The following is a 27,960-nucleotide window of genomic DNA, read 5'->3' as shown; positions in this document are numbered from 1 at the left end:
TCTCTTCTCTTCTCTTCTCTTCTCTTCTCTTCTCTTCTCTTCGCTTAGCTCAGCTAATCTGAGCTGCAAAGCAGGCAAATATAAAGAAATCAAAAAATAAAAGCAGCCTGCATAACACAGAAAAAACATCGACAAATGTTCTCTGCACCTCCCCAAACTTAACATCACATTTCCCTAAATCAAGCAGACGGCGTTGCCAGAACAGCAGCATATTTCAATGCGTTGTAGCGTGTTCATATGGCATCTTTCAACTTCAGCTAGAGCTGAAACCACACACACACACACACAGTGCTTAGGTAGCTGACATTCACTCCCTGGTGAACTAATGGCTGCGGTCTCTGCTGAAAATGCAGGCTACTGAGTTTTCTGCAGTTCATTTATTCATTCAGATGAAGGGGAAGCAGATTTTTTTTTATCTTTCCCTCCCACATATTGTTGAGATTTTACTCACATTCTCATCTCAGTTACACTGGAGGTCAAGTCTCAACAATGTTTATTATGTTTTTGATGTGGAGTTGTGAATGGGTTGCATCGACTAACACTGAATTTTTTCTCCGTGCTTTAGTCATTTCTCATCCGCGGGTCTGCTTCCTTCTCCCTCTCCTCTCTCCTTCGTACGCCTGGCATCCTTCTCCGTGACATTTCCTCACTCTCTCCATTTCGCTTGTCTTTGAAACTATTATTTTCTCGCTCTCTCTCACACACACACACACACACACACACACACACACACACAGCTTCAGTGACACATGCTTACTCACCAACTCCGTGAACTGTTCGCGTGCGCTGTGTGTGTGTGTGTGTGTGTGTGTGTGTGTGTGTGTGTGTGTGTGTGTGTGTGTGTGTATGTGTGTTGCATTATATTTTTCCCAGTTGCACAAGCGCGGTAATTAACATGGGTGACCCCAACACTGTTATTGGCTACAGTCCTGGGAGAGAGGGATGAGGGGCAAAGGAGGGACAGTGGAGGAATAATGGAGGAGGAGGGCGTCCTCCCCTAATCTGTAGCTCACAGGACGAGCTGGGCGTCGGACTCCTGGTAGGAAGGAGCAGAAAAGGAAAAAATTGGGAGAGTAATGCTGTGTTCGGTGTGAGGATCTCTATACATTTGGTATCCTCCTCTCAGCGAAAGTCCACTGCTGCTGCATCATGGCCCTCTGGGGAGGACGAGCAAAGGGGGAGATGACGGGGGGAGGAGGAGAAAGAGGAAGGAGAGGCTGCGAGGAGAGACGGAGTTAATGACAGGGAGGAGGAGGAGGAGGAGAAGAAAGAGAGTGGAGGAGAAGAGAGGACACTGAGACTTCAGGAAAGTCTTTCAGAAATGTTTTTTATTGGCCTTCAGAGATGTGTGATCACAAAAATGACAGCTGACGACAAAAGTGGACAGTTGATGGATTCATCTCCCATCTGCTGCTCCGTAGACAGAAATGAAACGTATCAGGAAAATGTTTACTGTACATGCATACAGCACGTGTATATAGACATTAAATAATACAGTAATACTGTATATGCATACAGTATATATAGACATAAAATAATTAAATAATGAGAAAAAGAGACAGATTCAGGAAGAAACCAGCATAAATAGGAGCGTTAGGCTTCTGTCCAGGGAAAAGCAGATTAGATAAAATGGGCTCTTTAGAGATTTAAATGGTCCACCTGTCAAATAATGCCCCAAAAATCCCTCTTTGTTGGCCTTAAAGCCGTTTCACACCAAGCACGGATTGTTGTCACGCACGGAAATTTATAAACACTGATGTTGTGGGTTCGCCTGCAGAACATTTGTGCGAGGGAAGAAATATTAGTTTATATGTTATATATGTTATGTATGTTAATATATGTTTGACCAATGAAATCCTTTCTTCCAACTGATGTTATATAAATATCGTCGTCATTCTGCATAATAATTAGCCGTGTGCTCCGTTTGTGGCACAAAGAGTTTGTGTTTCCAGAACATCATGTGTTTGTTTTCGGGATAACGGCCTGTCGGACAAATGAGCTTTTTTCGGCCCAATGGGACATTTTTCGGACTATTGGTGTTTCGGAATAATAATAGGCCATCCCCTTCTCAACACCCAATAATGTACGACAAATGCTACTACACCAACAACCAAATAAAAAACAATACATGGCTTGAGATCGTCCAGCAGCTCCAGCAGCTGGGATATGATGAAGATGCATGTTGCTGATATGCACTCGCTAATGTTGGTCACGGAGTGGGGCTAGCCACAACAGCTAGCGTTAGCATCACATTTGGGGTTCGATTAATGTATGTCTTGTATAATTAACCATAGCCCCTTAGACATTCTCTGTCTGGATAGGTTTTTGTTTGTGTGGAGAGGACACTATTTAGGAGGAAACTCATTGCGAAACTGGAACATGGCAACGTGGATAATTCACACCGGATCCGGTGTGCATAGTTGTCAATACCGAAAATTCCAATGTGGGTTTTCCGCACCGTATTTTCACATTGCATTGTTGATAAACAGCTTTTATTCTCTGATCTACATGTGGTACATCAAGTACTCGGGGCGGACATATCATGCTCATTTCCAGGTTCATACTTGTACGTTTGGTTTCTACTAGAACATGTTTACCTGCTTTGATGTTCAAAAAATACATTATTTTCTCATACTGTCTGTCTGAATATACCTGTATTCACCCTCTGCCTGAAACGCTCCGTTTTAGCGCCTGTCTCATTAAGAAGCCCGGTCTACTCTGATTAGCTAGTGAGAAAAATATGGTGCACCTTTGCAAAGGTAGTTCTCAACCTTTGGGCGATATATTCTAATGAGCCTGCATGTGACATAGGAAGAGGAGCCAAATCTGAATGGCTTGTTGAATCACATGTTTTCTGATCTAGACATCCCACAAAACAACTGATTGGGTCATCTTATTTCACAGTTTGTGGGTTGGTAGGAACTCCAGATACCCAAATGTATGAGCACAAGCACTGAACAAGTGAGTTTTTCATCATTTGTCCTTGTTAATGTGCTCCATTAAGTCTGTAAACCAGTTAGGGTGGGGCAGCGTCTTTCTACTAAATTGGAATGGCTCCTTTTGCCAAAAAAAAAAAAAAAAAGAGATCCAAAGTCAAGGGCAGTGTGTTTGACTGCAGGTAATTGTGGCTCTTCAGGGAGAACACCAAAAAGCACAACAAGAGGATTAGGTTTGATTACACGTTAAACAACAAGGTATCAAAGACAAACTCGAGAACCTGTTCAAAGCTGAGACATGGCAGGCACATGGTGAATTAGGGAGACATCTGCTCTCAGTAATTTATTTATCAAAGGTAAGATTGAGCTTCATCCTGGTCACCTGTGTTACGAAGATGCAGATAAATAACGTGAAGTGCTTTTAAACCTGAATGAGAGACTGAAAATCACGGAGGGATGGTTGAAGATTGGTGGCTCGGGGTATGTCGGTGTCTGGTCAGGGTCAGTGTTGGTCCTTCAGTGGTTAATGTAGACTGTTGGTGTAGATCCTGGTTGACTGAGACAGAATGATAACAGAGAGGTGAAGTCCCAACAGTTGCTCATGTGAGTACATCCCATGGATGTATAAAGAGAACTGGATGCGGCATTGTAGGCGAGCTCCCGTTCATTCCCATGAGAGTTGCTCAGTGGCGCATGAAGCCAAAATGGCTCGACTGCCGAGAGATAAAGTACCCGGATCATCCGGCGATCTTCCGCATCCATTGGGCCCATAGAGAAGTCGCAGTAGCATTAACTCTAACTCCGCCTCCCAGCCCTCGCTCCACCCTCGGTCTGGATCTCATTCACATGAACGGAGGAAGGAGAATAACTCTGGATTCAGCTATTAGTGCATTTTACAATTTTTAGGACCTAATGATTTAAATAAGGACTATTCAAGTGTTCATACTGGAAAGTTGATTTACCTAAAAAAAAGTTATCTGCTGAATTACAGACGTCTCTTTGTCTCTAAGTCAATGGGGAAAAGTATTTTTGGGCCTAATGGCATCACGTGACGGACACGGAAGATGTAGCACCGCCGTTTGGCCGCTATGAAAATTTGCATCAACAGCCGGCGCTTTTTCTGGGGACTTGGTACATCCCAGTACGAAACACACAGGCATCGTAGCTTCAGCGAGACAGACCTCACTTATGGCACTTTTGGGTGTATAGTCTCTCTTATTGCGTATTTTCACAGTCTGATGCTTCAACAGTTTTACAACAAACTGCGACTTTCTTGACTTGCAAAATTATCTTTTAAATCATGTGTGATTCATGATGCAATTTAAACGGGATTAAAAAAATATTTGTCTCTCACCGTTGACTACCGCTCATCCATCCATCCATTATCTGTAACCGCTTATCCTATTTGGGGTCGTGGGGGTGGGGGGGGGGTCACCAGCCTATCACAGGGCTGACACATAGAGACAGACAACCATTCACACCTACGGGCAATTTAGAGTCAACAATTAACCTAACCTGCATGTCTTTGGACTGTGGAAGGAAGTTGGAGAACCCGGAGAAAACCCACACCGAGGGGCCCCAATTTTTTCCGTAATAAGGTTCCTTGGTGGTCCACCGGAAAGGGGTGGGACTTCACCTCTCTATTACAAGGTTGTTAGGTGTCTTTGTGTGTTCGACTTCTTCGACCACTTGACAAAAGACGCCAACAGATTGTGTCTCTGAAACATTTTCACATCTTTTTCCAACCGTATCTGAAATGGTGTTGAGTTTAACAGAAGACTCAAAAAGACCCAGATGAGCATGCGCAGGCAAAACTTTTCACCTCAGCCTGAACTGAACCCGTTGAGGGAGACGAATCGTCTCTGACTCTTATCGTCTCCGCTTATCCTTGAGAGGACAGCGGCAAATATGATACCTAACAATTCTCCTTGAATGACAAGACACTTAAAAAAACGAGAGTCTATCCTCGGCAAGCGTTTCCTCTGTCCATTGTCTGCTTGTAGCTACAGTTAGACTCAGTTCAAACCCGTTGATAACAGTCACTGCAGTTAAACAGGGATTTCAATGTAGCCTTTGTCTCCTGCTGCGCGTGCTGCGTCCCCTACCAGCAGCACGGTACAGTATCTGCTCAGAGACGTTTCCCCGTGTGTTGGTGGAACTTCTGCTGCTGCGAGCTCTGAACGTTGCTCTCAGCTAAGGAGGGGGGATCACAGATGTATATAAATCATTTGGTGCCATCCTAACGTGTTTAAATGGTTGTCAGCGTTTCGCGGCCGTCCTCTGGGAGAAAACACCCCTGATAGCGTGTTCCCATTTCTGCGCTGACGTGTTGCCATGCTATATACAATGAGCTAGCAGAAGACCTACTGCTGCCACCGCCACTCTCTCAGGAATGTTAGCAAGGAATGACAATGAGTGTGCACTCAGTGTGTGTGTGTGCGTGTGTGTGTGTGTGTGTGTGTGTGTGTGTGTGTGTGTGTGTGTGTGTGGGGTGCTGTTCCTCCTGGCTTTGTTTGTTGTGTTCAGTGATGCAGGCTGCTTTGTGTTCTCGCTGCCTGTTTGTGTGTGTGTGTGTGTGTGTGTGTGTGTGTGTGTGTGTCCAGTAGTTTGACGGCAGTTACACACTGCCCTCTAGTGTTGGCAGCTGTAAACAAGCGAAGAAAGCTCAGATGACTCTTCCATCTCTCTCCCTCTCTCTCTCTCTGTGTGTGTGTGTGTTAGTGGTCCATCAGGGGCAGCGGTGTGGGTCTTCCTTAAGCTGAAATGAGTGGTGGGGAGGCGAGGGGGTTGTGTTGATGGGTTTGTGGTACTGTGCCAAGCTGTTATCTCCTTAGCCGGGTAGAAAATGATTTTATTAATTGCTTCATTTAACGCTCCCCGTGTCCCCCTCCTTCTTCTTCCCCTCTCCTACACATATACACAAACAACGCCACGCAAACACACACACACACACACCCTTCGCAACACATACTCCAAACCGAGCTACTTTTCAAACTCGCCCCTGCGTACACCTCTGTGACAGTTGAAATGCTCTCCCTCTCTCCCTCTCTCTGCAGGGACCTGTAGAGAGAACAGTACGGCCATAAAGGCCATATGCTGGCCCATTCAGATGTAATAGCAGGAAGGCCCAGAGAGGCCCAGCCAGAGGAGCTATGCTCCATTATGGCACATTATAGAGAGGAACAAGAGAGGAGGCACAGTGTGTGTGTGTGTGTGTGTGTGTGTGTGTGTGTGTGTGTGTGTGTGTGAGAATGAGATTGTGTATTACCTACAGTGCAGGGACAAAAAATGTGTTCACACAGCCATGTTATGGGGACTCAAGCTGGTCCCCACAAGATTGAATTTTAGGGTTGAGACTCGGTTTTTGGTTGAAGTAGGTTTAGGATTAGTTTAAATGGGATAAATGCGAGATTTCATTTCTGTTGTCTCTGCATGGCTCTCAACATGGCAACAGCTGAGCCGGTGGCGGTCGTGTCTAGAAGGGAGCCCGCAAACTGGGAAAACTCTCGCGAGATTATTAGGTTTAGGCATTGATCTCGAATAGTTAAGGTTAGGCATTGACCTTGAATAATTGAGGTTAGGATAGGTTGTTGGGCAGCGAGCCTCGTGAGAGTTTTTGCACGTTTTTGAAGATCTCAGATCAGATTTCGCAGTTTGCGGGCTCCCTTCTAGGCACGACCGTGTAGCATAGGCAATAAAAAAAAAAAGGCCTAGCATATATCGCGATAGAAATGATATAGAAAAACATATACGAAATGCATTTTATATCATTTTGACAATATATATCGTCATATTACCCAGCCCTACCAGTGGAGCACGCTCACATGCACTAAAAGCATGCGCGGCTGGCCCGGCTATTTAAACAAAGCATGGAGAAACTTGTATTACAACACACACAGAGGTAGAGCGACTTCATTCTCTGCTCAGGTCGACATTACTCCTCTATATCTTTAAATAGACAATAGTTGTTTGCTGCTATATTAATGCTCTGGATATCATATAGAGCGTGTTTAAGGTTACAGTAAAGGTTGGGGCATGTAGTGGCAATGCTTACGGTCAGGGTAAGGCTTCAGGAAATGAATATAAGTCAATGCAGTGTACTTCTAAGTGACTAAAACCAGGTTGTGTGTGTGTGTTTGTGTAGAGGAGAAGCAGACTGCTGCAGCTGGATCAGTGCAGCCAGACCCCGCAGGGGTGTCTTGTTAGACATACACACACACTCTCACACACACACACACACACACACACACACACACACACACACACACACACACACACACTCAGACTGGCACATCAACAACAATAACCTCTGAGGTCAGACAGAGCTAGCGCTGCATTAGCCCCAGTGTGAACCTGCTGAGAGACGGAGTGAGCCAGTACAGCTGGTGTTAACCACCCAAAACATACACACACAGAGTGGCAGAACAACCACAGTGGCACCGGGACAATCGTCACAACGGTGCCAGCACATCCAGAGTACACTGTATGTACAACTAAATAAACATTTCCAGATTGTTGAATAGATTATTGACCGGCTGCATGTTGTGTAGCTGGTTAATAAGTGGCTCTATTGAAGCTTCTCAGATTGAGCCGGCCTTGTGACAATGAGATGAATAGAATCAATGCAGCCAGAAGAGTAAACCGTCTCATAAGGAAAGGAAGCACCTGTCTCGAGGACCCTGCTGCTGCTGCTGCTGAGCTCAACACTTGTGCCATTTAGAAAGGGTTGTGAGTCCACGAATAAGTGCTTCTGCTCATGAGCAGTATTGTTTTCACGTGTATGTACAAGCTCATCTCTCCTGCCAAAAAAACGGAGCTCTTGTACGGTGTGCCTGGCAGCGCAGCGGCGATGTATCTCTGCCTGTGGGAACGCACTTGTTTCAAGCTGTCAGTCAGGCATGTTTATTTTCCCACTGTAGCAGCGCCCACAGGTTCCTGGTGCTCAGCTCTGTCGGCACTCCACCATGCCAGCCATGCCAGCAGAGTGCTCACACTGGGAGGGCGGCGCAGTGGGCTGGGTGGGAAAAAGAGAAAGGGGGGTCAGAGAGATTTAAAGGGAGTGTGTGAGATGCAGGTATCTGTGCTGAGCTGCCTCCTTTAGGAAAAATGCTGCACACAGGTGAAGAGGTGCACTAGTCTAGACAGTACGATGTGTGCGTGTGTGTGTGTGTGTGTGTGTGTGTGTGTGTGTGTGTGTGTGTGTATGTTAGCGCTGAAACAGCTAAAGTTTAGGTCAACAGAAAATTCCGCTGACAAATTACTGATACTAATTGTGAAAATGGTTAACTGCTCCAGCCACTATGTGAGGAATTTCTCATTATTCTCCAAACAGAACATTATGCCATCAATTTTAAAGATGTTATAGTCACATAAAAATTATTAGAGCTGCCTCCTCTTAGCCGATTAGTCGACTAATCGGCCGTTTTGGTCTTAGTTAACTAAAATTTCTTTAGGCGCCGTTCACATGTAGCGTCTAAAAACGCGTGGAAAACACCAGCCGTGCCGCTTTCATCCTTTTATTCAAGGTGCTTGGGAGGTTGCACTCCTGTCGCGCCTACCGTTATTAAGCAACCAAAACCTGCACGCTGCGATGACGATAATGAAGTTGCGGTAATTAAGCAAGTAAAAGTCTCACTGACTAAGCTAACCTCAGTCAAAACAAAGATAAATGGATTTCCAGGACCGTAAATCCCTCACAGTAACATTACTGCTCGATATCTCTGCGTCAATTTGGCTGACCTTTATGGCGTCCTCGGACGGAAAAGGATGAAGCAAGTAAAATAGTCTGTGGGACAGATGTAAAGCTCTGGGTAGTCTTGCACTAAAATGATTAAGTTCTTCTCCATATATTTACTGTAGACTGATATTAAGAAAGATATCTGCCGGCTATGATTGGTTGTTCCTCGTCACATGATTTGAGGGTGTAAAAAACTTGGTCGATTAGTCGTTTTTTATGCTTTTTTCATGATGAATGACTTATTTCCAAGAAACTTATGAGCACATCTCTGGTAAACACAAGATATAAAGTGGTGCTTTTGTGTGATTCTTTGTGGAGAAACTCAATTTTACAGATCTGCGATTAAATCATCTAATCGATTAGTCGACAAATCGTATGAGTGTTAGTCGACTAAGAATTTCTTTGGTCGAGGACAGCCCTAAAAGTTATACAGGTAGTGGCTTTAATTAATTTATTAAGACAGAATAATAGTTATTTGCTGGTTACAGCTTCTCCAATGTGAGGTATTTAAGCTTTTTTTTTGCTTATATCATTGTAAATTTAATATCTAATTTAATATCTATGAGACAAAAAATAGCAATTTGAATGCTGTAGAAACAAATGATTACTGGATTAATCAAGTCTAGTCTATTTTTTTATAAAGCACATATTAAATCAATAAAAATCAATTCCAGCCTTAATGCGTGCCTCTATTTCTGCATATTTGCATGAAAAAGTGAATTAAAAATTATGTAAACATGTCTAGCAGAGCGTCAGTGTGTGTGTATGTGTGTCTCAGGTTATATTGCACATGGGTAATCCCCTAATCCTTTAGCTTTTCACTGTGATGTTAGACACACACCTGTTGAAGTAACACCCCTCAGCAGCCCCCTCCAGTACACACACACACACTCTACATGCACTCACACATATTCAAGCCAGCACACACTCAGCACCTGAGAGAAGAAGATCCTGCTTTCACCTGTGGAAAAAAAGGAGATCTCATATTCACACTCATCACCGCTCTGTTGCACCCCACACACACACACACACACACACACACACCTGTAATGTTACCTGATAGCAGAGTGCTTGACGAAGGCTCTGGCAGACTAGTAGATAAGCCCGGTCTGGCAGTGGGTGGTCCTCTTTCTCCGTATTGATGTTCAGGTAGTAACAGTTCTCAGTTGGAGCGGCTGCTGCTGGAGTCAGATGAGGTTACTGTAGGAAGAGACAACAAGGTCACTCCAGTCCTCAGATACTGTATTCACTCTAATGTACTTAACACGGTGTTTGTTGTTGAGAGATTAACTCAGTTCATTCGCTCTCAAAAATGCAAACTGCAGTTCAACATACCAGCAATTGTGTCAGACAGAATCATTTCAGTTATTTTCAACCTGGGACACATTTTCCTCTGGTTTGCCATAATGATGTTTGATTGGGTTCAAATATTTGGCACTTCTCTGGAGAGTGAAAGCGAGCACCAAAATTAAGCTTGCTTTGGCCCTCGACTGCGTATTGGACAGCAGCGCCTCTGTCAAACTGGATCAAGCATCATCATGGCAAAATTTGGAAATACAAGACCGTGTTTTGAAAATACCCTCGAATTATCCTTTGGCTCAACAACACAATTGTGGTTGAATGTTGATTAAAGTCCACCTCGTCAATTGATCTGAACTCATCCTGGCAATTATAATTCCTGTTCATGAAAATCAATGTGGCCCTCTTCAAATGTCAGTGACACATATTGTTACAAGCATTCATTGTTGATGTTGAACAGAATAGATATAGCTGTGCTCATAGATATATACACAATAGATGACGCATTGGCCTTTGGATCATACGCCAACATCGCTGCCATATTGGGGAGGTCACATACAAGTGAACGGGGAAGCTGCTGTTTTTCTGGATTAAAAGAACTATAACGTTGACATTTCTCAACCATTTTCAATGAGTTGTTTTTGTGAAGTACTGTAGGTTAGATTCCCCCCACACAAAAAACCTTTTGGTGAAAAACAGTTCGGTAACGTTACTGCTTCCGGTTCACGGATCACCGGCCAGTCTGTTTGTTGATACAGTATTAAAAAGTCGTACTCTCATAACACATTTCTAAGAATTTTTTACATCATCAACGTTACAGTTTAAGTTGCATCTTTACAAAACATTTGCTTCAGTAGGTCATCCGATAAGAGCTAGCTAGCGTTTGTTATTGTTAGCTAATCCTCGACCAAAGCTAATGTTAGCTTATAGATCTTCATGTCTAACATAATATTGTGTTTAAAAACTTGAAATTTAACATATGAGTCTAATATCGCAAGCTGATGTCAGCTTCTCATAGGTAATCCTGAAAACCTTCTGTCTGGGGTGATTTACATGCAAGCTTTACTGCAGTTTGGTTTTGATTCTCAGTGAGATCTGTAGCACTATTTCCACTCATTTCAACAACCATTTCAACCACGTCTTCACATTACATTACAGTCATTTGATTCAGTGGTGTCATTTCCAAATTGCGGGTTTAAAATGTTGAACACAATGTTAATTTATGATTTTTTTTGTATGCTTTTGCGTATCATAATCAGCTGTGGAAAAATGTTCATATGACACACAATATGAGGACAAAAATTAAATGGTCGGTTCACCCAATTCTAGAAAAAAAAATGTTTTGTCATATCTCTACTTGTACTACTTTTTACAGAAGAAATAGTCGCTATAAAAACTGGTGAAGTGATGTGAAATTGCTATTGACTTTGTGTTTGTATGTTTTGTTTTTTACGCTGTGAGCAACACAAACTAAATTCAAATCCCACTTACTTCCATTGTATTGGTGTAGAAGCTAAAATCTTCAGACAGATATCTTTAAATCTGGGCAAATAAAACACAGATTTTAAGGCATTCATCTGCATGGCTAAATAAAACAAGTGGAAAGTGAGATAATGTGTTTATTTTTAATTTGGGTGAACTAACCCTTTAAATGTTAAACCACACTGTCCTTTCTTTTAATCACTCCATTGCTCATTAATGCAAGTTTCTTTCAACATAATTTTTTTTCCCCAAGCAGGTTTGAATATCACCAAATACATTTATTGATGTCTTTTTTGAATTTTCTTCACCAGGGTCCTCCAGGATCTCAGCCTTCCCCACACACGCAGCCTCCCCCACACAACCCCAGTAATCCCATGATGGGACCTCACGGACAGGTAAGACGGAAACATTTACTGCTGCCTCTCTGAGCCTACTCTCACACTCGTTCACTTGTTCACTCGCTCACACAACAACAGTGCACAAACGGCACACCGGTCCCTTGTTGTGCCGGCAGACAGGACAGGCAGCATCCACGATGGTGGGTTGGATGAATAATTTAGCTGTGTTGGCCCAGCTGTAAGGAGCGGAGGTGCATCTGGAGGGCCTTCTCTCTCCCTCAGCCAGGCACTCACCATCCCATAGTCCATCAATAGACCATTAATATTGCAGCACAGCCTGACATGGTTAAAGGAGGAGAGGAGACGGTGAAGGGAAGGAGAGGAGGAAGGGGGAAAGAGAGGTAAAAAGAAAACAGTAGTAAGTCAGTCCTCCCCTCAAGGGCTAACTGGGATTATATAATTCGTCCTCCACTTGCCCCAAACACACACACACACACACACACACACACACACATACATCAGTACATAATTACCATTGAAAGCCTGTCTCCTGTTGTATTTGTGTTGTCTGTGCTTATCTCTGTGTGAAAATGATGATATGAACATTATTCTGCTGCTCATGCTCCGTGACCAAAACACACAACTCGTACCCAATCGGCATTCAAATCAGCATGTTTCCCCTTGATACTAAAACAGTTGGATTAATTCTTATCATCTGACACTGAAATATGGCTCACTGGTTGTGGGTATTTGTAGTTGCAGCATGCAGGACGCATAGGTAATTCTGAAAACCATCTGTCTGGGGTGCTTTACATTATTCACTAGTTGTGCACTGGGCTGGTTCTGGATCTGTATGTGTGTGTCTCGGCCAGCCAGCACTTGTCCCCTCTCTGCTGAAACATCTGTGAGGATGGTGTCTTCACTTTCTCTTATGAATCACCGGTTATGTAGCGCTGGTATTCAGTGATACAGACACGGTGAGAAAAATGTCCAGCTGAAACAAAACAGGCAAACATTAAGATGTAGAACACGTCCTCTTCTGCTCGTACGACTTCATCCTCTCATCCAACGATGTCATGTTGCTGTTCTTTTCTGCTCCACCTCCTTCTCTCACATATTGTTCTTCCAGTCCAAGTTTCTGTCCTACATGTTTTCTCTCTCTCTTATCTATCCTACCTTACCTTTATCCTAATGGATTTTACCACCTGAGGTCTTACTTTACAAAAACGTAATGGCAAGCCCCTCCTTCTTGGTAAACCACTACAGAACAGTATTCTTCAACACAATAGCTCCCCCTGCTGACTTGCAAAGATAACACCTCAAAACTGGGCAGGTTGGATACAGAGAGTCAGGCTTTACTGAGGCTTTTGTGCCTCGTTTCACTACCTACTGCACAAGTATGAGTGTTATTTAGGTTTGTGTGTCATCTGAGGTAAACCTTAATCCGTTTTATGTGGAAACATTTCTGCTTCTAAAGAGCCGATTTGCCCAGATATAGTAAGAGAGTTGATGTTCAATTAAAGGGGACATATCATACTTATTTTCAGATTCATTTCTGTATTTTGGGGTTTCTACTAGAACATGTTTATGTGCTTAAAGCTGTAGTGGGTAGAATTGGAGCAAATATGATTAAAAAAAGTTATTTTCATAAAACGGTCACTATATCCTGACAGTAGTGCATGAGATGGGTAATCTGAAAAAATGTTGTGCCTCTGTGTCCTCCGGTGTCCTCCGGTGCTCCTAACGGCATCTGCAAGATTTCACAGACTGGAGAAAAACAACCAATCAGAGCCGAGCTGGAGTCTCTGAGCAGCTGTCAATCACTCACAAACTCCGATCAAACAGTCAAACTAGGCAGCGCTGATCAAATATGAATCAATATTCTGTTACTGTAATGCCTATTTCTCTCCTCAAATGTTTTCAGAAACATCTTGTAGTGTACTGTTTAGCTGTAAGATGAGAAAGTGTGTGACCCGGCAGCCATGTTGAGATCAGTTGAGGAAATACCAAGCACCGCCCACCAACCGGAGCACACTTTCTCATTTTCAGGAGAAATAGGCATTACAGTAACTGCGCTGCCTAGTTTGACCGTTTGATCAGAGTTTGCGAGTGATTGACAGCTGCCTCCGTTGAATGAACAGCCAATAGGAACGCTCTCTCTATCTCTTTTTGAAATGACCTGTGATTGATCAAAGTCTCCCGTCACGGATAGACTTTTTAAAGCCTGAAAACAGAGCCAAGTGGAGGTGCAGAAGTCTAGTTATCTTTCAGAACACTTGAATTACAAAATGCTGAAAGGTTATTGTAGAATGTTTGCCCAATGATGCCAAAAATATTCTGCCTGCAGGGTTAAGTCTTCATAACTACTCACTTTAGAGAAAAATCCTAAGGTTATTATTTCTGTTATTGGATTCATTGATTTTAGTTGCTGTCTTCATTTAATGTTTCAAATTCAATTAGATGCTAGATTTCTTGCTAAGTCAATGAAATGTGTTGTGCACTCACTAGTGTTGGAATTGCACTTGAGTAAAACGAGGTCACGGACAAACTTATTTGTGATATTTTAAGACCCGTCTATCAAGAATTATAACAAGCATTCTGCTCCTGATCATCCTGAAATAAAATAATTGTAACGTCCTTCTCGTGTCCTTCCTGCAGCCATTCATGTCTCCACGGTACCCAGGTGGCCCAAGGCCCGCCCTCCGTATGCCAAATCAGCCTCCTGGGAGCATCCCCGGGTCACAGCCTCTCCTACCAAACAGCCTGGACCCCACCAGACCTCAAGGTATTGACAAACACTTGGTGTTATTTCAGAGGAGGCTGCGCTCTGCAGAGTAATCTCATATTGGCTTCTGAATGAGAACCTCATTTATGGAATTATTATTGATCCAAACGGCGCTGCCGTTCTAACAAGCTGCACTCTCTGTGTTTCACCACAGGACATCCAAACATGGGAGGTCCGATGAGAATGAATCCCCCTCGAGGAATGGGAGGCATGGGCCCACAGGTAGGGATATTACTCCAGCACACATACAGAATAAAACACACAAAGGGTTGTGTTAATAAAGTCATGACAGTGGGTGGTATCCTTCAGCACTAGCAGCCCACTGCACTCCCACTCTGCAGCTGCCACACAACCAGATTTGGTGCTCGGACTGTCAGTTTATGAACGAACGCAATGTTTGGTTGCCCTTCATTAAAGGCTACCGTAAAAACGGCCGTAATGTCAAACCGGCAGCCCATAAACTACATGCAGATAATCCATCTTCTTTGCTGAAGAGAATTTTTAGTTCTGCCAGCCTCGTAACTTTGCCTTTTAAATGTCAGAAGCGCTCTGATGATTAGCTTGGCTCTAACTAGAGCTCACCCGCTGCCAACGCCGGTTCTACATGTTAAATCCTACTCGCCGACTCCCACCTAGGGAGACGAACAGAGGCGGGATGCTCAGACTGCCCCTGAGCGCGCAGCCACCGACACGTTTTGACCAAACCAATGTTTTGTTTTTTTCTTTTATCACTTTAATTTTGGTCCATGTGATTCATACATGAGATGCTTAAACAACAGTGTCCTTTTGAATTACCATTACAGCTGCTTCATTCTGCGCCTAACCACCACCCGCTCCAACATCACCTTAGACACACACACGCACACACACACACACACACACACACACACACACTCCCCGTGCCTCTCGGCCCCTCTCGGTGCCACCCTGGCTCGGTGACTTTGGCAGTGAGCGTACCAGCAGCTGGTGTGGCATCTGCTCGACAAGTGTAATCGTCTGCTGAACAAAACTCTTCCTCTGAGTGGAGCTGCTCTCTGGCCTGCCCCCCTACTCTCTCTCTGTCTCATTCACACACACACACACACACAAGTACACACACATGTAGTGCCAGCCAAACCCGCCTGCTGGGCAGCCATGAAAACATACACGCAAACACACAGAGGGGAGCGTGGACACATAGAGACACATCCACGGAGGAGGAGACACACACACACACAGCTGTCCACTTTCACACACGGCCCATACATCACATAATTAAACACTAGTTAAGAAGAGACATGATGGTTGCTGACCTTCATTAAGATTCAAACCCTTTAGAGTGAGCAGGTGTGAGACGCCGCGCTGACCGTGTGCTCCTCTCTTTGTGCAGAACTACGGCGGAGGGATGAGGCCTCCTCCAAACTCCATGGGGCCAGGGATGCCGGGCATGAACATGTTAGTAGATAAAAAGTTTTTAAATGTTTGTGAATCCTGCTGCCAGAGAAAACTGGCATGATTTAAAGGGAAATTACAGTCTTATAATTGTTTTGTTTTTTGCCATTGTTGCTGGCAATCTCCAAGATTGTCATTGAAATGACTGTAAATGTTAATGTTAGGTCACTATCTATCGCCAAATGAGTTAACACAACGGTGATTGAGCTTATGGCCCATTGATAAAAGTATTGCAATATTCATATATTTGCAGTATTATGAAATGGGTGTCTCTGGTGACATTCACAGAAAAAAATGCCGCTGTATACAGACAAAAAGTAACAGTAACAATTCAATTGTTTTCACTCAAATAGAAATTTATTTAAATGAATCATCCACAGTTGAAATCTTAAGGATTGCCACTTTAAGTTCTCTGCGTAAGTGCATTAAAAAAACATCTGTGTATGCACTATAGAGTGAGTACGGTATGTCAAACTTGAACCACGAACTTGCTGCAGAATTTGGTTTTGTTCTCTCCTCCAACTACTGCTCGTGTTTCTGCCCTTTTGGATTAATTTGTCCCCCAGATCTCAGCATAACATTGGTGAGAAAAAGAAAGTTACTATCTCCAACAGGTTGTGAACATCTTCCCTCCCCTTTAATAAAACCCCAGTAAGCTGAGATGACTGACTGTATCAAACCTTTGAAATAAGCAGTGGTGGAGGAAGAACTCAGATTTTTACTTAAGTAAAAGTAGCAATACCACAGAGTAGAAATACTCTGTTAAAAGTAAAGCATTCAACAGTTTACTTAAAGGTACAGTGTGTAGGGTTTGGTGACATCTAGTGGTGTGGTTGCAGGTTACAACCAACTGAATATCCCTCCGCTCACTCCTCCCTTTCCAAGACTGCGGTAAAGTGAGCCGCCGAGTGCAAAATCGTGGTTACGCCGTTCGCCTCGCTCAGAGGTTATCCTTACCATGATAACACTACTTTAGAAGCAATGGAAGTAAGACGGCGGCTGGCGGCGCCACGATTTTGCACTCTATTACTCACTAGTTTCACAAGCGTGTCAGAAAACTACGGTGGCCTTCAGGTAATGTAAAAACATGAAAGGTTCTCACTAGAGCCAGTGTTTGGTTTGTTTGTTCTGGGCTACTGTAGAAACATGGAGGAGCAACATGGCGGACTCCATGAAGAGGACCCGCTCCCTATTTAGATATGAAGGGCTCATACTAAGATAACGAAAACACAACGATTCTTAGTTTCATACACTAATGAAAACATAGTTATGAATATTATATTCCATTTCTGTTAACAGAGCCCCCGAAATCCTTCACACTGGCTCTTTAAGTAAAAGTATTAGCATCAAAATATACTTAAAGTACCAAAAGTAAAAGTACTCCTTATGCAAAATGGCCTATTTTAATATCATTTATATTATATCATTGTACTGTAATTATTGATGCATTAATGTGTTCATTACTTTAATGTTGCAACTGGTGAAGGTGGAACTAATTTTAACTGCTTTATATAGGCTACCTAAAAATTAATCAATTATAAAAAAAATAATACATTTCGATCAATATTATATTATCGTTATCAATTATTATTATTATTATTATTATTATTATTATTATTGTTGTTGTTGTTTGTGTTGTTGGATTATTTTGTATTATTAATATATTATTATTATATATTATTATGTTAATCATTATTATCAATTATCTATCGATATTGTCAGATAAATGTAGTGGAGTAAAAAGTACAATATTTGCCTCTGAAATGTAGTGGAGTAGAAGTATAAAGTTCCATAGAAATATGGAAAGTAAATTACAAGTACCTCCAAATTGTACTTAACTACAGTACTACTAGTAAATGTACTTTCCACTACTGGAAATTAGAATATATCACAATGTAAAAATTATCCTGGTTTACTGACAAAACTATTGACAGATTATATTATATGAATGTGTGCCTTCTACAGTTAAAGTGCAACTTAAAATATGTGCATATAAACTAATAGACTGTATTTATGCACATACAAAATCACCACATGCAACATGTGAGTAGTGACAAGCTTCTCCTGTGAATTAAGCAACATTGCCAGAAATCTTCTGTTAAATGTCTTCCTCTTTCTCTCTGTGTGCGTCTCCAGGGGTCCTGGTGGAAGAGGTCCATGGCCGAACCCCAACTCCAACTCAGTGAGTCACTCTCTCTTCTCCTACATCTTCATCTCCTACATGACTGAGTGTGTTTACAATAACTGTGTCTCATGTTTTGTTTCACCTCGGGTCTATTCTCTCCACAGATAGCTTATTCATCTTCATCTCCAGGCAACTATGTGGTAAGTGTCCCGTCATGGACTCGTGTTCGACCACGGGCCATAAATTACCTGTCATGCAGTGATATCTAACAGGCACGCTGCCATCTAGAGGCACTCAGCGCTCATTTCTCTTTCTCTCTCGCTTCTTCGCCCCTCAGGGCCCTCCAGGGGGAGGCGGCCCACCAGGAACTCCCATCATGCCTAGCCCCGGAGGTGAGTTATACACTTCACTTTCCCTTCTGATTTCTACTTTTATCCAGCGTTCACTGAACAAGAGCTCTGTCTGAGAAACATCAAACCTGTTCTCTGTCAGGTACACGTCTCTCTTAGGGAGAGACAAGCAGCGATAGAACTCTGCTGTAAGTAACTTCTGTATTTTTCAACCTGGACCCTATTTTCCCATGTTTTTGTGCCTAAGTGACTAATGGGGACAACACTTTCGGAAATTGGTCATTGTTTTTTTTCGGGAGAGCTCTGTAACCAGCAGGCGCAAAACAATCTGCGAGGGCAAGTGCTTGATCCGGTCTGTTTGTTATTGTGTCCAAGTCCCACTCAAGGAGAAGTCTTGTTGTGGAAACTGAATATCCGTATACTCTGGCTCAAATAAATACGGGAGACCGTTGAATTCAAAGACCTCATCCACATTGCTGAACTCATCTAAATATTCAACCATGACATTGAAAATCTTCTAGATAGCACTAAGCTAAGTTTTGTACTCCAACACAACAAACACTCGCATTTCCTCCATGGATGTATTCCACTATTCCACCGTTGTCTTCCGGCAACACGTCACCTCGCCAGATTGCAGAACAAGACTTCAGGTTCTGACACACCAAGCCGACGATCGGCTGTCGTTGAGCGTCTGTCGGCCTAGTTTTTTCGGTGTGTATCGCACCGTCGACTCCAGTCTGCCCGTGTCTGAGTTTTTGCGGCCGATTCAGCATGTTGGATCGGCGGCAGACCTCATCGGTGAGAGAAATAACTCTGATTGGCTGTTTAAAAACAACGGACAGCAAGCCAACGAGTCCTCGGTCTTCTGATTTCACTTTTTGAATGACAAATACAGACTACCGCCGCCTGCTGGTCTGTAGAGTTTTTCCTCTCATGCAGGTGCAGAACGTACGTGCTAACTGGCCGTCGGCTGTAGTCTTTGCGGTGTGTTCTAGTGCAAAACAAAGGTGACGTGAAGCGACGCAGATGGTGGCCTTTGTCGCCGCTAGTTCTTTGATGTTGGCTTGGTGTGTCCCCATCTTTCTCCTTGAGCGAGACTCTTTCCGTAATGTCAGACACTTATAATAACAATCAGAGTCTGTCATGGCAAAAACAAGCACTTTTAGTGGACGTAAATGACGGTGACAGTTTGCCCCGATAGAACCATAATGCAGCCCGTGAGCAGCTGCCGTCTACAGCGCTCTTCCTCAATACTGGATCAGTTTCAGAAATTGTTGTCACTATTAGTCAGTTAGACACAAAAACATGGGGAATATAGGGTCCAGGTTGAAAAATACCTTTTACCCTTTAAGGAATTGAGCCTTTAGGAATAATTTTGTAAGTGTAAACCATTGTAAAATGGTAAAGTATTGCACTTTTTTGTCAGCACTTTCCAGTTGAGGCACATTCTGTAAAATATTCTATTAGTGTTATCTGTGTTCTGTCATTGTGGAGACAGTTAACAGTATAAAAGGGAAGCAGGAACATGTCAGTCCATCTCAGCTCTGACCCATCAATCTAGTGTCTCTGCGGAGGATTAGCGGAGAACAAAACACTGTGGGCTGATATCCTGTGGATGTTCTGTTTCTGCTGGCCTGTGGAGAGCTTCTTTTTGTGTCCACTATTTATTATTTATATACGTACCTCTATTGTGATACGTTGCCGGGGCAACCTTTTGCACAAAATGCTCCTGCTCACACGTACACCGGGAGGGGAAACATATTTCCACTGCAGTCGCCAAGACTGCGCGCACACACACTTACACACAAACCTCCCACAAAAATGCACACCTCCCACTCAGTGTTGCCCCCCTCCTCCAGTCACGACAGCACAAGCTAGATTCAGGGACACTAACAGGCAAAGATCTCTCCACCACTTTGCACATACTGCATCCATCTCCTTCTCCCGTCTTTCAATCTGTTATTCTTGTTTTTTTTCCCCTGCTTTTCTCAGTCTTCCACTCACAACTTTCTGCCTGCAATGTCAGATCAAGGTCACCTCATCCTAGTGAATCTTTTCAGGACACACGAGGAGCGACACAGCGTGTACTGGTTGTTGCTAAGTTGCCACGGTGTCCACATAATAACTTATGTACTGGCACTTAAAGTAACACACTGGTGGTCTTTGTCCTGTACAGCAGAAATAGGAACACGAGGCTGAATGTATTGTACAAATGGCAGAATTAAACTGGAACAATGTCAAATACAGTGAAAGACGGTGCCACTCCAGTCGTTTCTGCTCGTTAATTTCCATCCATTACCCAATTCCATACCCCGAACCCACCTTGTTTTTTGACATTTTTTAGATATAAAAACAGACAGTATTTCTATGAGTCTCGGAGGAACAAACTGCTTTATTTGAAATATTATTTTTATTCATAGATTCGACAAACTCAAGTGAAAACATCTACACAATGATGAACCCTATCGGCCCTGGTGGAAATAGACCTAATGTAAGTAATGACATTTTGTTCAGTATTAAATGAAAGAGGACCTATTATGCTAATTTTTCAGGTGCATATTTGTATTTTAGGTTTCCACTAGAACATGTTTACATGCTTTAATGTTAAAAAAAAGCGCTCCTTTTTTCACCCTCTTTCTGATGGTGCCTTCAAACGGGGTCGTGTTTACCGTGTTAACGAGAAGAGTCCATATGAACGTCCCCCCTCTTGTGGTATTCACGACCTCAGAAAGCTCAGAGTTCACGAGTTGTGACATGTTTGTTGACGTTGTCAGAAATGGCGGCCAACATCCTCATCTTTTTCCTGTCATTATAACTTTGCATTTCCTGCATTACGTTACCCGCTTGCTAGCTTGCTAAATTGTTAGCCTCTATGGCTTCTAGATGCCGACAGTAACGTTAATATTGCTGTTGCTTAACAGTGGTGTTTTCACGACTTAACCATTTGAACGCTAAGCATATCGTGTACACGACTTCCCATGTTGTAAACACGAGCTCACGAGTTTCATTTGAAGGCACCATTAAACGCTCTGTTTGAGCTACTGCCCCGCCCCCTCCCGAAAAGCCCACTCTGTGCTGATTGGTCAGCTGGTCCACTGTTGTGATTGGTCAACCGAACCAAACTCTTCTGACTCTGATCCAGCTCCGCTCGAACTAGCTTTGTTTGAGGATGTGTCAAACTAGCTGCTAGGCAGGTGTTATGCAAATGTGTTACTTGGTGACATCACCATGTTACGGAAGAAAAGGCTGGACTTCAAGCGAGGTGTTTCGAGAGCAGTGTTTCTGTGGAGGAGAGTAACTCCCTTTGCCGTGCACTTTGTAATTTTGCAGACCTTCTACATGCACAAAAAACTAAATAACACACTAAAGGAAAGGGAAAAAGCACAAAAGCATAATAGGTCCTCTTTAATAAATGTATTTGCTGAATATTTACTCCCCTGCTATGCTACCTAAGCATGGAAAGAGCAAGATAAAATGACCTTTGTACATTTGTCTCTAGTTCCCGATGGGGCCGGGTCCTGACGGGCCTATGGGTGGAATGGGTGCTATGGAGCAGCATCATATGAACGGATCACTAGGTGAGTAGTAGTGTACAGTGTATGCAGCATGTACTTGGTGTAAGCTCCAGAGTATATTCAGTGGAAACCTGTTACTCTGTATGAACAAAGGCTTTAAGAAGTGAGACTCTGCCCTCTGATGGCAGTTAGAGGAAGTGTCTTCCCTCCTCCTGCTGGTATCGATCACAGCTAAAACAGATTAGTGGGGCAGCGAGGAGGCCAATTGATCCTCTAGATGTGTGAGACGTGATCAGTGAAGCCAGTGAGTTTGTGCTCATCTGTATCTGAAACAAATAGCTTAATTAAAGGCCATTAACTGTGAGAGGGCAGGTTGTTCCTACTTGCACTGGATATCCTGAACCTGTGTTGAATTAGCAGCAGGAACGCTGAGGATCAGTTAACAGTTACCTCATGATGATTCAGGTTTCTCCTTTTTTTCCATTTCTGATCACAGGCTCTGGTGACATGGATGGGTTGCCAAAGGTAAGACTGGCTGACTCTCTGTCTATTTATCTATGTCTGTAAGAGATCTTTATTCTTACCATTTATTTTTCTCTTTGTTGTAGAATTCTCCCAACAACATGGCAGGCATGAACAATCCTCCCGGCACTCCGCGGGACGACGGCGAGATGGCAGGCAACTTTTTAAACCCATTCCAAAGTGAAAGTGTGAGTACCAAAGAAGACAGCATACCTCTTAAGCTGGAAACAAGACTTTATAAAGTCATATTCAGCTGCGATAAAGCAAAGAATCACATGTTTAAATCACTTCAGATTACAGTTATATCTGCATAAATCTCCACTCTAACTTTTGGTCACAAAACATTAAATATATTTGATAGAATTGTAATTGTTTCATCTGGTCTGAGACTCAATTAGGGGGTACAAAATTAAGATGCTGTGTGCTAATTGTTCAAGGTGACCTGGGGCTGGTTTCACAAAAATAGACTTTGACTAGATAAAACTAATAATCAGACTTCAGATGTCGTCTAAATTTGTCTCTTGAACAAAGCTGTCTCGTTCTTGACTGACTTCAAACTATAAAAAAAACACATAGCTGACAGAGCAAACACATCAAACCACTCAGCTCCATTCACTCCAACAGAAAATGTTTGCCTTTAACAGTTATGAGGACATTTTTACAGAGAAAATTTAGCCATGATTGGAAAACTACACTTCTGGTAGCATACAATCTCAGCACTGCAGTACAGAGTGCAGATGTGGCAGAGCTGTGTTTTTTAAAATTTTGTTAATGCATTAAGGAAATTAGTGGCGTTAAAACAAATTTGCGTTAACGTGTTATTATCGCGTTAACTTTGACAGCCCTAAAAGGTATAATTCATAAAACATTCATTCCCTTCTCATTACTCAACAACACTATCAACAAACCACAAATTAAAGAATACAATTTAGACAAAACATTTAACAAAAAACAAAAACAACAAAAAGATAATTAGACGATACAAATGTGACAAAAAAAACAAATTTTAAAAATTATTTAAAAATAATAAGACGTAAAAAATCAGGGGTCCATACACCAAGCAGCGCATGAAAATTTATCATAAATTCAAAGTTTATAGAAAAGTTTTGTCAGTGATAGCATTAAGTAATAAAGTTATAAAACATAATTATAGAAGTATTTTTAGAAGACGGGGCATTTTTTAACAAGTGGAAAGATGATAAAGATTGCATATTCACAGGTACATTATTAAAGCAAAATGAAGACTTCCCTAACTCCATTGACCAGTCTAAAATATCTCTGAAACCGGCCCCTGCTCTGTTTTGACTTTAAAATCATCCTCATGGCTAAATCTAAACAATAATCAGTCCTTTATGTTGTACTCAGTTTCCCAGCTTTACCCAACACAGCATGCACAAACACAAGCATGGGAACGAACCACATCATATGCTTTCTCTGACGCATGCAGAGATTGTCATATAGTGATTAATGTGAGACTGACACCTGCATTTTGCTCCAGAATCTTCACTGTGTCCTGAAACTCCCTAACATCTTCTCCTTTGGGCTGCTTTGCTTGCTGCTGGTTTACTGGCGTAGAAAGGGTTAATGGTTAATGGTTAATGGATGCTGCAAGAGGCTGGTGTAACTGGACATGGCATTTAGTTTAGCTAGTTGTTATGCTTTCATCTTGAACTGGGTAGAATAACAAGTTTAATATAGTTTTGGCTTATCTTTTCTCCCCTCCCCTCTCTTTTTTCTCTCTTTACAGTATTCACCCAACATGACGATGAGTGTGTGATTTTTTTTTATTTTATTTTATCTTTTATTTTATTTTATTTCTTTTTCCATCTCCCCTTATCCCCAATCTCCCTCTCCCATCCACCCTGGTGCGTCTTGGATAACCCTCCTTCCTCCCCTTCCTCCTACCTCCTCCTCCTCCTCCTCGTGGACGGTGTGCTGTGCCACACAGCCCCTGGGGATGCACATGGAAAGCAGGACTCCCCTCAAGGCCCCCCATCCCAACGCCTGTAAAATGGGTTTAAGAACATGAAAAGGCCTCCAAGCAACAGGAAGGGGCTCTTCTCCGCTTCTTCTTCTTCTTCTCCGCCTGCCGGGCCTCGACACGGGCCTTAGGACAGTAAGAGCCCGAAAACTGCTCCAAGCCTGTCTCTCCCGAACCCAAAAACCTGCCCTCAAGGGTGGCATTCAAGCCCAAACAAGATGCCCCGCTGCATCTACCACCACTCCATTATATCACGCTGATCATAACTTATGAGGGCGCGCAGTTGTTGACTGACCGGAGCCGAAAAACCCTCATTCAAAAACTCCTGTGTCAGGAAAAAAAAAAAAAAAAAAGATGAACTGATAATATTATTTTAGGGCAAAAACGGTTTTCATTAAATGTGTTTTTTTTTTTGTTGTTGATGGTAATATTATTGTTATAATTTTCATAATTGATATTATTCTACTAATGTAGTTATGATTTCCTGTAAAAGGGCACATTTTATCTCAGCAGCGGCATCAACAATGACAGAATAAGCACACACTCGAAAAATGCACAATGATTTTCTGTTTACATGATTTTAGGTTATTTGATGTTTGTCTTTTTTTGTCACAGTCCGTTTCACTTCACATACCTCTCCTTTAAAAACTTCTTCTGAAATCGTAGCGTGAGTCTTTGCCACCGAAATGTTTGTAGCACCATTTGCATAAACGTTCAAAGTCTTCACCTGATGAAGTAGTTTGCGCCGAAGTGGCTAAAACTATCCATACAGTTAAAACAGAGGCTTTCTCAGAGCGCTGCTGTTTCCTGGTACAAAGTGTCTGCTGAATGACCGTCTAGCTATCTTGTCTTAATAAGCACCCCTTCTCACAGTTGTCTATGTTTTTACTGCATGGGGATGGCTCTGAGGTGCCAGTTCTCATCCAGTAATAGACAGAGCATCTCTTCTATGGATTTGTCTGTAAATACAACATATTTAGCTTGTATTGTGGTTGTTTTTATTATTTGTTATTTACAAGTTGTCTGTGAATCCTAAAACGTGGTTCCTTCCCCTCCATCACTTGGTTTGATTTCAACTTCACTGTGGACTCCCAAGTGGCACTGTTTTCCTCCCAGGATTCATTCTGGTCTCTCGCCAATGTCTCCTTTTTTTTAATGGACTGGGAGATATCGTGGGATACACTCGTGAAGCCTGCTCTCTTGCTTTGGAGTTTGGGGTGAACTCACAGATCCTGTGTGATCCAAGACCGGCTAAATAACTGTCTCCAATTGACCTGATGATGGATCCAGAGTGTTGGGAGGCTGTAGCAGCGCTGATGATGGGAGGGTGGTTAACAGACCATGCAGCCTCTCATCAGTCTAAAGAAGAGGAACGACAACGGGACACTTTTTTGTCATGGATATATTTCCATTTTTTTTTTTTTTTTTTGTGGATTGTTTTCAGCAGATTTGTTTTTATTTTAAATGTATTCAACTGAGAAAAATGAAAGCCCATAGAATCTGCACACAAAGAAAAAGCATAGTTACATATTTAATTTCTTTCTGTATGTTACGGCCTGATCAACTCTCTCTGTCTCTCATGGCATCACGCTGCAGCGCTTACGTCATGGCTGTGCTCAAAACCAACAATAACTAAACAACCATTGTAGCCTCTACGGGTGATGGTGACGTACTTATCAATTTTCTGATATCAATGTGAACAGATTGTACCCAGAGTTTGACGTGGGGGACATCTCCAGGACTCTCCAGTGTAGTGACACACACCTTCCCTTCTTTCCTATCCCTCACCCCTCCCTCCCTCTTTAATTTCCTTTTTTGTAAATACTGTATAATGCATTTTGATATCATTGACATGTTTTGATATGTCAGTCACTACCAATGAATACAGCTGAAAGTAAATTATAAATAAATCTGTCCATGTTTTTTCATAGAGAAAGGATGCGCTGACTATTTGGCTCGTGTGGCTAAAATTTCCATACAAAATGTATAGAAACACAGTAACACAATAAATGCAGACTGTATGACTTGTATGGTGGGGAGGATAGGACAGAGAGAGGACAGGACAGGACAGAGAGAAGCAAACAAGCTGTGGCGTCCTCACTCTGCCCTTGTCTCCTTATGTTTCAGTTAAATGTTACTATTGGCTTTGAATAATCCTTTTTTTTCCAAAGGGCATCTTCTCACACACAAAAAAAAAAACATGTGACCTCTTATTGCAGTTTTTAATATGAAGGATTTTTATCAATTCAAGAAAACTTTTAAAAACACTTAGGAGAACCTCATTTTAAATTAAGAATAGATCAAAAAGTAACTGTGTCCTTTGCTATTTGCTCCTGTTCTAGCGTTGTATAGATCGAAGCTCTCTCACTGATCCTCTCTCAGTCCTCTGTGTATATCGATCGTTGGCCATCTCTGTACTTCTATTGTGATGTATAATACTGTACCATTAGGAAGATTTGCTGGTCGGGCGGGGTGGTGATGTTGAGTCGGGGAGGGGTGGGGAAGCAAGGGAAGGGGATATAAATGATTCTCCTGTACCATTCATGGTCCTTTCTGATGACACGGCAGTATTCAATATGAAGCAGTCTGTCTCTTGGGTTTGCTTTGTATTTTCATGGTAGGATAGTTCAGAATCTTGTCTTAGGGACTTAGGTGTCTTGTGTAGGTAATAAAGATGTTCTTTGTATGTTTCTTTATATTGTAAAGTTTCTTTAGACTGAAAGAAAAACAGATAATTTGCTTATCAAAAAAGAAACAATGCATCAATAATAAATGTCATTTGATTTTTCCTTGTGGTTTGAATCTCTTCCTCTGAGCTCTCGTTAAGCTTTCTACCATAATGCAGTACACACAGAGAGGTTGTATACAGTTTAGGAAAGGATCAACTTTTGTAAATCATGTTAATCTTTGATAAACGCCCTTTTCAAAATTTGGGAAGTTAAATAAATTGGTATTGAAAATACTTTCCAAATCAATTCTGCTCTCCGATTTAATTTAATACAATTAATTTAAGTTGAATTAACTACATTTAATTCAGATTTAATAAACCTGCATGATATTTACGGTGACAGTTTCTGGCAAAGACATGTGGAGGGAAAGGGTTAACTTAAAAGGACTTCCTGCTTTTAAATGGTTCCCTGGTTTAAATATTAACTTTTTATCGCTCTATAACCAGTGCATACACACACACACCTTTCAAAAAGATAAAACATTAATGTTTGATTGAGGCTATCTGAAACTAATCTAATCAGTTTAGTTTGGGGTTAAACCATACAAACCATGATTATGCCATTAATTTTGAATTTGCACACAGTTTATCACAGCTCCAGATAAACAAGAAACCAGAGAATTACCAAGTCAAGAATTCCCCAATTGGTGATCAATGAAGTACATTTATCTATCCATCTATCCATCTATCAATCTATCAAATTCAAATTCAAATTCAAATAAGCTTTACTG

The 27,960-nt window shown here is 42.2% G+C and overlaps 1 protein-coding gene across 3 annotated transcripts in view; it reads left to right on the top strand.

The window, feature by feature from the left end:
* The window catches only part of ssbp4 (single stranded DNA binding protein 4), a 115,681-nt gene extending 88,392 nt beyond the window's left edge, over positions 1–27,289 (top strand). For 2 of the 3 annotated variants that reach the window (XM_074635834.1, XM_074635832.1), the window contains exons 6-17: positions 11,766–11,849; positions 14,451–14,577; positions 14,732–14,799; positions 15,947–16,011; positions 18,145–18,190; positions 18,298–18,333; positions 18,471–18,525; positions 20,904–20,974; positions 21,983–22,061; positions 22,495–22,523; positions 22,607–22,708; positions 24,469–27,289. In XM_074635834.1, the coding sequence (XP_074491935.1) occupies positions 11,766–11,849; positions 14,451–14,577; positions 14,732–14,799; positions 15,947–16,011; positions 18,145–18,190; positions 18,298–18,333; positions 18,471–18,525; positions 20,904–20,974; positions 21,983–22,061; positions 22,495–22,523; positions 22,607–22,708; positions 24,469–24,549 (843 nt within the window). In that variant the 3' untranslated portion in view covers positions 24,550–27,289. Of the gene's footprint in view, positions 1–11,765; positions 11,850–14,450; positions 14,578–14,731; positions 14,800–15,946; positions 16,012–18,144; positions 18,191–18,297; positions 18,334–18,470; positions 18,526–20,903; positions 20,975–21,982; positions 22,062–22,494; positions 22,524–22,606; positions 22,709–24,267 lie in introns of all 3 variants that reach the window. The other variant, XM_074635833.1, reaches the window with a different exon arrangement.
* The last annotated feature ends 671 nt before the right edge of the window (positions 27,290–27,960 follow it).

Source organism: Sebastes fasciatus, chromosome 5 (assembly GCF_043250625.1).
Source record: "Sebastes fasciatus isolate fSebFas1 chromosome 5, fSebFas1.pri, whole genome shotgun sequence".
NCBI lineage: Eukaryota > Metazoa > Chordata > Actinopteri > Perciformes > Sebastidae > Sebastes > Sebastes fasciatus.
The sequence above is the reverse complement of the archived record's forward strand: the minus strand, read 5'-3'. Positions and strand labels throughout refer to the sequence as shown.